Here is a 15,407-nt window from a genome sequence, read left to right on the forward strand (position 1 = left end):
GAATGGTGGTGGACAATTAAACAACTAACTCGAGGAGGGGGCTGCACAAGTATCCCTGTCCTCAATAATGGGGGAGCCCAGCACATCATTGCAAAAGACAAGGCTGAAGCATTTGCAATCATATTCAGCCTGATGTGCCAAGTGGATGATCCAGCCTCCTCCTGAGGTCCCCAGCATCTCAGATTCAACTCTTCAGCCAATTCGATTCACTCCACGTGAAATCAAGAAATGGCTGAAGGCACTGGATACTGCAAAGGCTATGGGCCCTGGCAACGTTCCAGCAGTAGTACTGAAGACTTGTGCTCCAAACTAACTGTGCCCCTAGCCAAGCCTGGAACACTGGCATCTACCCTGCAATGTGGGAAATTGCCCCAGTATGTCCTCTACACGTAAAGCAGGACAAAACCAATCCAGCCAATTACTGCCCCATCAGTCTACCCTCAATCATCAGCAAAGTGACGGAAGGCATCGTCGACAGTGCTATCAAATGGCACTTACTCAGTAATAATGTGCCCATTAACACTCAGTTTGGGTTTTGTCAGGGCTGCTCAGCTCCTGACTTTATTACAGCCTTGGTCCAAACATGAACAGAAGAGCTGAAATCCAGAGGTAAGGTGAGAGTGACTGCCTTTGACATTAAGACAGCATTTGATCGCGTGTGGCGTCAAGCAGCAAAACCAGAATCAATAAGAATCAGGTGGAAACTCTACCGGTTGGAGCCATACTTATCACAAAGGTTGATGGAGGTCAGTCACCTCAGTCCCAGGACATCACTGTAGGAGCTGCCCAGGGTAGTGTCCTAGGCCCAACCATCTTAAGATGCTTCATAAAAGACCTTCTCTCCATTGAGGTCAGAAGTAGGGATGTCCACTGATGAATGCACGAAGTTCAGCACCATTCATGACTCCTCAGATATTGAAGCAGTCTGTGTCCATATGCAGTTAGACTTGGACAACTTTCAAGTTTGGCCTGATAAGTGGCAAGTAACATTCGCACCACACAAGTGCCAGGCGATGATCAATTCCAACGAGAGAATCTAGCCATCGCTCCTTGACATTCAATGGCATTACCATTGCTGAATCCCCACCATCAACATCCTGAAGGTTACCATTGACTAGAAACTGAACTAGATCAGCCATATAAATACCATGTTATAAGAGCAGGTCAGAGGTTGGGAATTCTCTGGTGAGTAACTCACTTCCTGACTCCCCAAGGCCTGCCCACCACATACAAGGCACAAGTCAGGAGTGTGAAGAAATACTTTCCACTTGTCCAGATGGGTGCAGCTCCACAACACTCAAGAAACTCGACACCATCCAGGATGCTCTGAGATTGAGGGATGTAGGTGTCCTAGTTCATAAATCATCAAAGTTTAGTATGAGGTACAGCAAGTAATTAGGAAAGCTAATAGAATGTTATTGTTTATTGTGAGGGGAATTAAGTACAAAAGTAAGGAGGTTACTGGTGAGATTAGATCTGGATTACTGTGTACTGTATTGGTCTCCTTATTTAAGGAAAGATGTAAATGCATTAGAAGCAATTGAGAGAAAGTTTAATAGACTAATACCAGGAATGGGCAGGTTGTCTAATAAGGAACGGTTGGACAGGTTAGGCTTGTATCCACTGGAGTTTAGAAGGATAAGAGATTACTTGATTGAAGCCTTTAAGATCTTGACAGAGTGGATGTGAAGAGGATGTCTCCTCTTGTGGGAGAATCTAGAACTAGGGGTCACAGTTTAAAAACAAGGGGTCACTTATTTAAGACAGATGAGGAGAATTTTTTTCTCTGAGATCTGAGTCTTTGGAACTCTCTTCCTCAAAAGGCAGTGGAAGCAGGGTCTTTGAATATTTTTAATGCAGAGCTAGATAGATTCTTGATTAACAAGGGGGTGAAAGATTATCAGGGGTAGGTGGGAGGTTACAATCAGATCAGCCATGATCTTATTGAATGGCGGAGTGGGTCCAGTGGCCTGCTCTTGCTCCTAGTTCATATCTATATTCGTATGACAAAGCAGCCTGCCCATCTACCACCTTCAACATTCACTCCCTCCAACATCAACACAGAGTGGCAGCAGTGTGTACCACCTACAAGATGCACTGCAGCAACTCATCAAGGCTCCTTCAATAGCACCTTCCAAACCAGTGACCTCTACCACCTAGAAGGACAAGGGCAGCAGATACTTGGGAACACCACCACCTGCAAGTTCCCTTCCAAGCTATACACCATCCTGACTTGAAACTATACCCTTGTTCCTTCACTGTCGCTGGGTGAAAGTCGTGGAACTCCCTTCCTAACTGTGCCTTGGGTGTACCTATACCACATGGACTGCAGTGGTTCAAGAAGGCAGCTCACCACCATCTTCTCAAGGGCAATTAGAGATGCACAATAAAATGCTGACCTACCCAGCAACACCCAAGTCCTGTGAGAGAATAAATTAGCTATAAGTTCCTGAAAGCCTAAAACATGGGCATTGGCCATGGTCTGGATGCATCAAACAATGCTAGGCTGCTTGCCCCAAGGTGGTGGCTCCATCTGATCGCTGGCTGGTTTGTTGAATGATTATATATTGCATAGAATTTTACAGCACAGAAACAGCCCATTCAGCTCAACAGGCCTATTCTGGTGTTTATGCTCCACATCCTCTTCCACCTTACGTAATCTCACCCGATCAACTTTTTCTATTTTTTTTTCCTCATGTATTTAATAGCTTCCCCCTAACTACATCTGTACTATTCACCTCATACAGTAGTGAGTTCTACTTTCTCACTAAATGGTTTCTCCTGAATTCCTCACTAGATTTATTAGTGATCACCTTATATTTATGGAAGATCTGCAAAACATGATTATGAACTATTTCTATGAATGATAAGAAAATATACTATGTAAATTGACATTTAAACCAGTTGCTTGATTATTATTTCTGAGGGGAAATCCCTGCCAATATCCTGCTCCTCTTCCACTCTATGGGAAGCATTTTCCCCCTGTTGGGGGAGGAGAAGCGCAGGAGTGGGCGCGGGTGGGCGAGCCCCCAATCGGGGAGTGCGGCACCATTTTACCTGGGTGGGACAATTAAGGCCCACCCAGTGTGACGTCCGCCAGAAAGCACTATGTGCTTCATGTGCGGGTGGGGGGTGGAATCCCTCAGCTGAGAGTGTGTTCCTTCGTGCATGCGTGCGAAAGAGTGCACTCATCTCCCTGAGGCTAAGTGCTGCCTCAGGGAGATCAGTGCCAATTTTAAAAATGGTGAAGTTGCCAAAATAAAATTTCCCTGACATGTCCCCTCATGTGACAGTGTCACATGAGTTGGGACACGTCCATCACTTTAAAGCATACATTTATTAAAATTTTAAAAACCCTCATGAAACCTCATCCTACCCGTGGTGCTTTTTCTGAAGCCCGCCAGAGCTCCCGGCCTGCCTACCAACCTTAAGGTTGGACAGGCAGGTCCATTAGTTATCTCAATTACTTTTTAAATGGCCTCAATAGGCAGTTGACAGGTGGCACAACTGATTCGGCTGCGCCCCCGCCGACCTGAAAATTGAAATGATGTGAGGTGACGTCGGGAGTTCCACCCGACGTCACCCCGCGTCATTTTATGTGTCGGCGAGCGGGCCCCGTTCTCCCCCCCCCCCCCCCCCACCCCCACTCGCCGAGCTAAAGATCCTAGCCTATGTAAATGGGATGGATAATTCTTTGTTCAGCAGCAGGACCCAGATTATAAAGCTATTTTTTCCTCTTCCTGAATTGCGTCTTTCTGTTCATGGTCAATATATGTAGTAAAGATTGCTTTGTTTCTGTAATTTATATCGACTCAGAAATGTATCAAAAGCGCCAATCTGGACAAAACAAGTGCATGCACTAAAGGTTGTGCAAAGCCAGCTTTAAATACTGGACCAAATAACTTAACCATGTGTAGCTTTCGGTTGCATGGTAGTAATTAATGGTAAAAAAAACTTCACAATCTCATCAAATAATAGTTTTTTTTATTTTACTAATAGAATTCTTTCCTTTCTTAGTCATGAATACATCAGTGGATATTACAGGATTTCAGCATACTTCTTAGCAACAATAATAGGGGATCTATTACCCATACGAACTCTGCCTGCCATTGTATTTTCATGCATAACCTATTGGATGGTTGGTAAATATAAAACATACAAATGTCTTTTAAGTAATTTGCAGGCATGTAAAATTATCATCTGCTGTGCACTGATGTTCTTCCGAGGCTGAATATAAGAGTATATTCAGTCAGTGATGTTACACTCCTGGTAAAGGGCCTTACTTGATTTAAATACCAATCAGAAAATCATACATTGAGGCCAGCTCAATTTTGATGCATCCACTTTTCTTGTCATTAATTATAACAACTGAAAGTGGCATGTGCATCTGATTTTTGAACCTGTGCTTTCCTCAAGCGAGGTTTTAGGCTGGTTTTTAACTTTGTGATGTGCTGGAAGCAGAGGGATCTAGTAATGTGTGGGAAACCTAGAAGTACTGCAGCAGTTTTGTTAGTGGTTTTTTAACCCAGCCATTTTATCAATATATTAATTTCAGGTTTCCCAACCATGCATCCTGGATTCAATGCTGGAAGAGGTTTAGTGACACAAGTAGGAAAGAAAAGGAAGGAAAGTGGCACATTCACCAACATCCTGAAATGTATATCTTGCCAACACCCTCACTCTGTCTGCTCAAGCCTACGCCATCACTGCATCACTCCCCACACCAGAGAGCAACAACAAATGGGCAACACAGGAAAGTGATGTAAACAAATACCATCTATGTGGCTCAAAGTTTAAACAGAAACTTAACACTCCAACAGTGCTAAACACACACGTGCATGCTGTTGTGCAATGACAAATTTTTACTCTTTCTACCACTTCTAAGCGGCAGAACCACTGTGCCTTCAGCAAAGGTAGAGGCAGGGTGCTCAGATCCCTTATCTAACTGCTGAGATTCTCTTAGCTGATGTCCTTTGGGTTTTGGAGCCCATGATGGCCCCACCAAAATTGCAAAATTGCAGGGGCAGGCTTGGCCATTGGGATACATGTGGGGTACTGACTGAGGTAGGGAGGTGGGGATGGGTTTTACTGGGTGATAAGTGGAAGTACTTTGAGCTGAGCTTCCACTTCCTTGTTCCCTTTTGCCATCATCGCTCTCATGGCCTAGCCGCATGTCCATACTAGCAATGAGCTGGAGAACACTTTGCTCCAGGTCACATGGAGCAATGAACAGCCTAGGATTTCATGGCTTCCATTTAAGCTGGCCTTATAGTGTACAAGCCATTGGTGAGCTCTAGCAATTTTACTCATCCCTCCCTGTCTATGAACTTCCTCAAATCTCTATCAATCCATCGACCACTGAAACTCACCCTCATCATCACTTTCAAAAAATTTTCTCCATCTGTTTAACACATGCCATTATTCTCAGAGATAGATCTCTTAGAGTCATCACAGAATTGTTACAGCATAGAAACAGGGCATTCAGCCCGTCATGGCTGTGCTGGCTTTCTGTAGGAGCATTTGCCTAATGACACTCCTCCACCTTCTCCCTGTAGCTCTACACATTCTTCCTTTTCAGATGACAATCCAGTTCCTTCTTGAATGCCTCAGTTGAACATGCCTCCATTTCTCTCAGGCACTACATTCCGGTGGCTAACCACTCGCTGCGTGAAAAAGCTTTTCTTCATGTCTCCATTGCTTCTTTTACCAATTTCCTTAAATCTGCACCCCCTTATTCTTGATCCTTCCACCAACGGGAACAGTTTTTTCCCTACAATCTCTGTCCAGAACCTTCATGATTTTGAATGCCCCTATCAAGTCTCCTCTCAACCTTCTCTTCCCCAAGGAAAACAGTCCCACTTCTCCAATCTATCAATGTAACTAAATTTCTTCCTCCCTGGGACCATTCTAAAGAATCTTGTCTGCACACGGTCTAATAATTCCAATTACAGTGCAGAAGGAGGCTAATCAGCCCATCAAGACAAATTCAGCTCTCTTCAGAGCAATCCAATCAGTCCCATTCACCTGGTTTATTCCTCTGGGCCTGCAAGTTTATTTCCCTCAAGTGCCCACCTAATTTCATTTTAAAATCACCCATCATCTCCACTTCCACCACCCTCGTAGGCAGCGGATTCCGGGTCATTACCACTTGCTGCATCCTCCCTGCATCTCTTGAGTTAAATCTGTGTCCCCTAGTTTTTATACCATCAGCTAACAGGAACAGCTATCCTTTGTCTAAACCTGTCAATTTCTTGTAAACCTCTATCAAATCTTCCTTCTACCTCCTTTGCTCCAAGGAGAACAATCCCAACTTCTCCAACCTAACCTTTCAGCTAAAATCCCTTACCCCTGTAACCATTCCGGTAAATCTCCTCTGCACTCTCTCAAGAACCCTCACATCCTTCCTAAAATGTAGTGACCAGAACTGGATGCAATAGTCTAGTTGTGGCTTAACCAGAGATTTATAAAGGTTCAGCATCCTTCCTTGCTTTTCTACTCAATATCTTTAACCCAAGATGCCAAATGCTTTGTTAACTGCCCTCTCAGTATGTCCTGCCACCTTCAAAAATCCACATGAACCCCCAGGTTCCTCTGTCCCTGAATGCTCTTTAGAACTGTGTCATTTAGTTTATAGTCTGGGGTGGCGGTGGCATAGTGGTATTGTCACAGGACTAGTATTCCAGAAATCCAGGGTAATGCTCTGGGGACCTGCATTTGAGTTCCACCAAGGCAGATGGTGAAATTTGAATTTTAAAAATCTGAAACTAAAAGTCTGATGATGACCTCAAAACCAATGCCAATTGTTGTAGAAACCCATTTGGTTAACTAATGTCCTTTAAAATGACCTCTAAACAAGGGCAATTAGTGATGGGCAATAAATGTTGGCCTAGCCAGCAACACACATATCCCTTGAACAAATAAAAAAAATTGCCTCTCTCTACGCTTCTTTGTATTAAATTCCATCTGCTACTAATTTTATTCTACCAGCCCTAACCTTGCATGGAAGGAGAGCACAGAATACAAGGGAGAGTCAGAGAAATGGTGGTGGTCCTTCAGCCACCACACAATTAGCTGCAGAGAAGGCAGCACAGAACAGCAGCACACCAACGTCATGTTCAGTCAATCTAAAACTGGGGCTCGCAGCTACCTAGTGACAGAGTTAATTATCATATACAACACTCACTCATGTTGACTTGCCAACAGCAAGTGAAATATGAAAACATAAATAAAGATCACTTAAAACTTCTGATCTTTACTGTTATAATTCACATCTTTGATCTCCTTCAGGGTCCTCAAGCAACCTTCAATAAGGAACAGGAGTAGGCTATTCATCCCCTTGAGCCTGCTCTGCCATTCAGTATCATCATGGGGAGGTGGTGGCATAGTGGTATTGTCACTGAACTGGTAATCCAGAGACCCAGGGTAATGCTCTGGGGACCTGGATTTGAATCCCACATGGCAGATGGTGGAATTTGAATTCAATAAATATCTAGAATTAGAACTAATGATGGCCATGAAACCTTTGTCAATTGTCTTAAAAATCAATCTGGTTCACTAATGCCCTTTAGGAGAAGGAAATCTGCTGTCCTCACCTGGCCTGGCCTACATGTGACTCCAGACCCACAGCAATATGGAATGCCCTCTGAACAATAAATGCTGACCTACATCCCACAAGTGAATTAAAAAAACATGATGGCTGATCTGGTGGTGGCCTCAACCCCACTTTCCTGTCTATCCCTTCAATCCTTGATTCCCTGATAGATTAAAAATCTTTCTAACTCAGCCTTGTATGTATTCAATGACCCAGCCTCCACTCTTCTCTGAGGTAGAGAATTCCAAATACCAATGAGACTTGGAGAGAAGAAATTCATCCTCATATCTATAATAGATGGGAGAGTCCTTATTCTGAAACTGTGTCCAGTTTTAGATTCCACCGCAAGGGGAAACATTCTCCCAGCATTTACCCTGTCAAGCCACCTCAGAATCTTATGTTTCAATAAGATCACCTCTCAGTCTTTTAAATGCCAATAAGTAAAGGCTCAACCTCCACAACGTTTTCTCATAAAATACAACCCGTTCATCCCAGGAATCAACCAACGTGCGGTGGCGGGCAAGAAAAAGGATGTTTTACCCTCTGGCCACAATGGCGGCTTTTCAAGCTGTGTTATCCTAATCCTGCCTCATTAAGCATACATTCCCGGGAAACACCATTTCAATGGCTGGCAGACTCTCATTCGCCCGCCACGCCGTCACCTTGCTGCTTCCTTACACCGGCACCATATTTAAAGTGTAGTCACTTGCACACCTCTCAGTGCTTTCAGCCCAGGACTGCTGCACAGAAGACATGGCCCTGAAAGACAAAAAGACTGCAGCCCCCCTGATTTAGTGATGTGTCCCTGGAATGTCTTTTGAATGCTGTTGAGGCCTGCTGTGATGTCCCCTACCCTGCTCTGGCTGATGGAAGGACAGCAACATCATCAATCCGGCTTGGGAGGCGGTGGCAGTGGTGGTCAGTGCCAACGCCCTTCAAAAGAGGACAGCCACCCAATGCTGCAAGAGGATGGATGATCATCTCCGTTCTGCCAGGGTAAGTCACTCTTCTCACCACTCTCATCTCTCACACTCACATGCATCCACAGGGATGTCTCTCACTGCCATTTCAAGGGACATCACCATTCACTTTCTCATGCACACATTCATTGTCCTCATCCCGTCCATGGCACCACTCACCATCCACACATGCCAGGCATCCTTATCAACTGGCCTGGCAGGCTTCCTGCTTAAGCTCTCTCTATCTGCATTCATGCAGGAAAAGCTGACAAATAACAAGAGGAGAGGGCACAGACTAGTGGAGGAATGCCCAACATCAAGGTTCCAACAGACTTTGAAAGTAGAGCCATTCAGCCTGCCGGCGAAGATCTGGACCATTCCTGTGTTGACAGTGAAGTCGGCACCGCTCCACCAAGTGAGGATCCGGCAGTACATCATCTATCAGACAACCATGCTGTGAGTGATGCGTCCTATTTCACAGACCACTGCCATGTGCTAATTATCTCTCCTTGCTTTTACAGGCACATCTGGGAAACAGCTGAGGGAGTCCATGGCACAGAGTTCTGCCATTCTCCCTCTGTGCTCTCAGCACCTTTGAGCTGCGGCTGGATCCCCATCTCATCAGCATCTATGTCCCGTGACAGTGTGGTCCAGAAGGGTTCAACTCACAAAGGAAGCCATAGGATCAGAAGTTGAAGTTTCTCTGCTGCGTCTCCATGATATGACCCTGTTCACAGAGTGCAACTGAGGTGCCATCAGCCAGACAAGAGTCAGACATTCACATAAGCTATGTGAGGATATATGGAGTGTCCTCACTGCATGTCGTCATCATCCTGCTGGAATGTAGGGACTATGGGCATCGGCTGCATCTCCATGATGGAGCTTATCGCTGAGAGTCTGTGCACTACCATCAGCCAGAAATGAGTCAAATGTTCACAGATGAAATGTGAGGATCTATAGTGTTTCCTCACTGCATGTCGTCATTATCCTCCACAAATCTAGCAGTTATGAGAGCCTCCTGCATATGCCTGCCTCATCTGTCAAGTGCAATGGCCTCATTGCCGTGATCCTCACCTTCGAGGACCTCCTCACCCTGAGCCCCGTTGACATCCTCCTCATCGGAAGAGACATGTCGATCCTCCATCTCCTCCTCAGCCAACTCCTCTCACCGTTGCAGCAGCAGGTTGTGAAGGGTGCAGCAAGCAACAGTGATGCCTGGCACCCTCTGTGAACTATATTGCAGGGCTCCATCAGACAGGCCCAGGCACCAGAACTTCATTTTCAACATTCCGATGGTTTGTTCCACCAAGGTGCGAGTTGCAGCATGAGCCTTGTTGTACCTTCTCTCTGCTGCACTCTAAGGCTGCCACACATGTCAAGAGCCATGTCCTCTGCGGGTAGCCCTTGTCCCGAGGAGCCAACTCTGCAGCCTCTGTGGACTCAGAAAGACGTCATGGATCTGAGACCTACTGAGAATTTAGGAGTCGTGGACATTCCCTGGGAACCATGCATAGACCTGAAGGATGCATTTGTGGTTGTCGCACCAGCTGAACATTCAGCGAGTGGAAACCCTTGCGGTTGACATAGTTGACTGCTTGTTGCCGTGGAAATCTGAGTGCCACGTGAGTGCAGTCGATGGCCCCGTGCACCTATAAAAAACCTGAGATATAGGCAAATCCCAGCGCTGTTGCATCCTGGCTTTCCTGATCCCGGGTGAAATATGCAAAGCTATGTGCCTTTGTGAAGATGGCGTCTGTGACCTCTTGGATGCATTTGTGTTTGGAGGGTTGTGGGACCCCACAGAGGTCACCTGTGGAGCCATGAAAAGAGCCACTTGCGTAAACATTGTGCACTTTCACGGCCACTGGTCGTGAATGGCCTCCATGTCCCTCTGGGAAAAACCCTGCAGCTGGCGGCAGATGTGACCAACCAGTTCCTTGTACATGCACAACCTTCAGCAACACTGGTTTTTGGTCATCTGCAAGAATGACAAGCATTGTCTTTAGACCCTGGGTTTAGCTAGGCGCCAACCAGCGATGGCAGTGGGAGCCCCAGTCGCTGCTCCTTCCTGAGGCTGCTGCTCCTCCCTCTGCCCAGCCAGGCACCTCCGTTGCTCTCTTCTCCTCATCTCTGCTCTCTGTAAACCATGAGCCATACAGCGAGGTCACCAGACTTCATTCTCCTGATGTACTCCTCCTGCAGGATGAAAGAGATGCGTAGGATAGCTTGGGTGTACTAAGAACCTCTCTTGGTTAAGTCTGAAGGCCCCTTAATGCATCCCGGAGAGTGCTGGCCACCATTTCGATGACCAGAGTTTAATGCGCTGCATGGCTGCCCAAAATTCCAACTACCTCCGCCCCACTCCACCTAACCTATTGGCAGCAGCTTTGCCCATTGGACTGCATGCTGTGCTTCAGCTCAGGCAAAGGCATTCTCCTAACCCGTGCTGCATAAGCTGCACTGTTAGCTTGAACCATGGGAGAGACTGGTCCAAACCTGAATGATGACATTGCAAGGGGCTGTGAGTGCCTCCATCAGTGACTGCTCCATGGCCAGCTTTCGCAAGGAGATTGTACAACTTGCCCAGTCGTCCAATTGTTCTGCAGTCCACTAAACATTCATTAGTTTGCAGTCTGTGCCTGATGGGTGAAAAGCTCTGGAGCATCTGAATGTGGCTGCACCTGAACTGCCTCAGCTGCGGAGGAATGGTCACTTTATACAAGGTTTCCCTAATGCATGGCCACTTGCCTCCCCGCCATCTCCCCGCACGTGCTTGTGCACTACCATCAGCCACAGTGCAGCCCTTGCCCCCTTGCAACCCACCTGAACCGCAGTGCAGCCCTTGCCCACACTCCTCCTCCCTGCAACTCACCTCAAATGCAATGTAGCCCTTCACGCCCCCCAGCCCCCAACTCGCCTCAACCACAGTACAGCCCTTGCCCTGGCACCACACTGTCAGCCAGCCGGGAAAATATGACTTGTCTGTGCCCTCACCTGAATGTGTTGGCGCAACAATCTTGAGGTCCAACAGGCGATGCTCGTGAGCATTGCGCAATGTTACTGTGCACTCACCTCCAAGTTCCCGTCGAAGTGCAGCTCGCCAGGTGTGTACCTTGTAAATGCTTTGTAAAAACATCAGCGTGCAATCACAATGACATACTCAGATGATCCAGTGTGGGGGTATAATTCTGGTGATCTGGATATGCAGATGTGTTACAATGAAGACGCCACTGATGGGCGGAGCAGACAATTCCAAACATGTTTCACAGCAGCGTGAAACCCGACTTCTGGGCTTCTCACCTTATTGTCCATTCACGCCCTCCATGACGTTGCCAGCGGGCATGAAAAATTCCATTTATGTCCTCATCACAACTCGCTTTCCCATCTATTTTTTTTGTCAGCAAATTTGTCTAGGACTTCATCCAAGTCATTAATATACATTGTAAATAGTTGACATATCGGGGTCTTGTGGTACAGTGGTAGTGTCCCTACCGCTGGGCCAGAAGCTCTGGGTCCCAGGACTTGATGGCTACAGGAGGTGTGTTCATAACATGGCCAAATCAAACAGATTGATTATCAGCCTGTAAATTCTTACAATATGCCTGGTGGCAGGTGGTAAGAGCAGGAGGATTTCCTGGTCTTCCATACTGCAGAAGGCAATGGCAAGCCACCACAGTACTTTGTTAAGCATAATCATGGACCAATCCAATGGAGGTTCATGGTCGCCAATGCTCTCTTAGGGCATAAAAACAAAAAAACAGCGGATGCTGGAAATCCAAAATAAAAAATACCTGGAAAAACTCAGCAGGTCTGGCAGCATCGGCGGAGAAGAGTACAGTTGACGTTTCGAGTCCTCATGACCTTTCAACAGAACTAAGTAAAAATAGGAGAGGGGTGAAATATAAGCTGGTTTAAGGGGGGGGGGGGGAGAGAGAGAAGGGGGGGCTGGTTGTTGGGACAAGCAAGCAGTGATAGAAGGAGATAATCAAAAGATGTCACAGACAAAAGAACAAAGAGATTTTGAAGGTGGTGATATTATCTAAAAGAATGTGCTAATTAAGCATGGATAGCGGGACAAGCAAGGTACAGATAGCTCTAGGGGGGGTGGGATGAAATAAGACTAAAAGGGCATAAAATCATTTATCTATATAAATGATCGGTGGAATACATTAAAAATAATGGAAATAGGTGGGAAAAGAAAAATCTATATAAATTATTGGAAAAAACAAGGAGGGGGGCAGAAACGGAAAGGGGGTGGGGATGGAGGAGGGAGTTTTAGATCTAAAATTGTTGAACTCAGTATTCAGTCCGGAAGGCTGTAGAGTGCCTAGTCGGAAGATGAGGTGCTGTTCAGTAAAGCTCAACGCAAACTGGAGGAACAGCACCTCATCTTCCAACTAGGCACTTTACAGCCTTCTGGACTGAATATTGAGTTCAACAATTTTAGATCTTAAACTCCCTCCTCCGTCGCCACCCCCTTTCTGTTTCTTCCCCCTCCTCCTTGTTTTTTCCAATAATTTATATAGATTTTTCTTTTCCCACCTATTTCTGTTATTTTAATGTATTCCACCCATCATTTATCTATACCTTTTATGCCCTTTTAGTCTTATTTCACCCCACCCCCACTAGAGCTCTCGGTACCTTGCTTGTCCTGCTATCCATTCTTAATTAGCACATTCTTTTAGATAATATCACCACCTTCAACACCTCTTTGTTCTTTTGTCTGTGACATCTTTTGGTTATCTCCTCCAATCACTGTTTGCTTGTCCCAACAACCACCCCCCCCCATCTATCTTCTCCTCCACCCCCACCCCCACCTCCCCCCCCAAACCAGCTTACATTTCACCCCTCTCCTATTTTTACTTAGTTCTGTTGAAGGGTCATGAGGACTCGAAATGTCAACTGTACTCTTCTCCACCGATGCTGCCAGACCTGCTGAGTTTTTCCAGGTATTTTTTATTCTCTCTTAGGGCATGGTATCTGAAGGAGGAGGAAATAATTGAGTCCCCAGCACTGATCCCTATGACATCCTCTTAGTTATAGTTTGCCAACCTGAAGATGATCAGTTTATCCCGGCTCAGTTTATCTTGTTAGTTGTCCATTCATCTAACCTTATCTTGTTGGTAGCCTGATATGGCTTCTTATTGAATGCCTTTTGTAAATTCAACTACACTACATCTACTAGTTCCCCTTTATCCACCCTACTTGTTACATCCTCAAAGAACTCTAATTTGTCAAACATGACTTCCCTTTCACAAAATCATATTGACTCAACTTTACTGTGTTATGTTTTTATAAATGTCCTGCTACTACTTCCTTAATCATGGATTCCAGCATTTCTCAATGAACTGATGTGAAACTATTGTTTCCTGTTTTCTGTCTCCCTCCTTTCTTGAATAGGGAAGTTTCATTTGCAGTTTTCCAATCCACTGGGACTATTCCAGAACCTAAGGGATTTTGGAAGATTACAACTAAGGAGTGCACTGCATCTGCAGCCACTTCTTTTAAGATCCTTCGATGCAGGCCATCAGATCCAGGGGAATTGCCAGCATTTAGTCCCATTAGTTTTCCTAGTACTTTTTTCTCTCGTGATTGTTGCAACCAGGTGAGGAGGGGTCGAATGGCTCTCCTCTTTGCTTTCTCCACTTTTGACCACAACAGGCTTTTATTTGAAAAGAATGTACTTGCCAAATTAAAGAATATTTAACTGTTTATGCACTGTGATCATAAAAGAGCCAATAGGACAAGATTTCTTGAGTTTAACAAAGAAAGATAGAATGGTTTAAGTATAATAAAGCTAAGTAAAATAAAATATACACTGGCATTCACAAACACACACACTCAAAGTTTACACATATACACAAATACAGATTACAGAGTGGGGAAGGATAGATTGGCCAAATTAGAGCCCATAAAAAAAAGTAAGAGTATACAGTCTGTAGTTTGGTGACTCAGCTGGCTTCGGGCTGAATTCAATGATCTCGATTCTTCTGATTTGAAGATGTAGACAACTGAGTTGGTTATTCTTCAGAAGACAATAGTGTTGGGTTGGATTCTTTTAAGAAATCTGTCTACAGCAGAGCATCCCTGGATATCTCAGTCAGTAATCAGGGCTCGAAGCTTACCAGGTGGATTGGAGAAAAAAGGAGGCAGGAGGGACCCCACTTAGGTCTTTTTCCTAAGCTGCTTGTCCTCAGTTTTGCTGAGAAAACATGTTTAAAACGTACAAAGTGTTGGCTTGTCATGTAAGCTTCATTCTCCAACTGCCAGGGGGATTTAAAAAAGAATACATTGTATTCCAAAGGTGACTTGATTAGCTCATGTCTGGAAGTTAACTTAGCCAGTGCCTCATTGCCCAAGCAATTAGTCAGCGATTAGCAATTAGTTCTAGAAATGAGTGTGAGGCTCCACAGCCCTCAACATGTCACTCCTGCATAGCTATCTAAGGCCCCCTTATCCCCCCCAAACTCTCCTCACCCTCTCATACACCTTCACCCCCTCCCCACTCCCTCAGAATCAATTATAAACAAAAATCAAAGCCCTATAATAGCATTGTTAAGTCTTTGACAAGCTCATAAATTTGTTGACATAAACAAGCATTACTTGGATATTGACTAAAGAACATAATCCCCTTAACAGCTCATAAATCTGTCAAAATAACCAGGCTCACACTCCCCTGTGCCAATAACCCCTCCTGAGCAGAATCCCTTAGTATGTTCAAAGTCAACCAAGCATTCCTGATGAGATTCCACTAGACAACTATATAAACAACCCCTGCTCACCTGAATCCATTATTGGGTTTGGAACTCAACCAAGTATTCACAATGAGATACTATTCAACAACTAAGTCAACAAAT

General features: G+C 45.3%; 1 protein-coding gene across 1 annotated transcript in view; it reads left to right on the forward strand.

The window, feature by feature from the left end:
* Positions 1-15,407, forward strand: part of LOC121289632 (broad substrate specificity ATP-binding cassette transporter ABCG2-like) — a 184,219-nt gene that overhangs the window by 114,700 nt on the left and 54,112 nt on the right. Inside the window, exon 11 of the mRNA XM_041209261.1 lies at positions 4,018-4,142. Coding sequence (XP_041065195.1) covers positions 4,018-4,142 — 125 coding nt within the window. The remainder of the gene's footprint in view (positions 1-4,017; positions 4,143-15,407) is intronic.

This window comes from Carcharodon carcharias, chromosome 17 (genome assembly GCF_017639515.1).
Source record: "Carcharodon carcharias isolate sCarCar2 chromosome 17, sCarCar2.pri, whole genome shotgun sequence".
Classification (NCBI taxonomy): Eukaryota; Metazoa; Chordata; class Chondrichthyes; order Lamniformes; family Lamnidae; genus Carcharodon; species Carcharodon carcharias.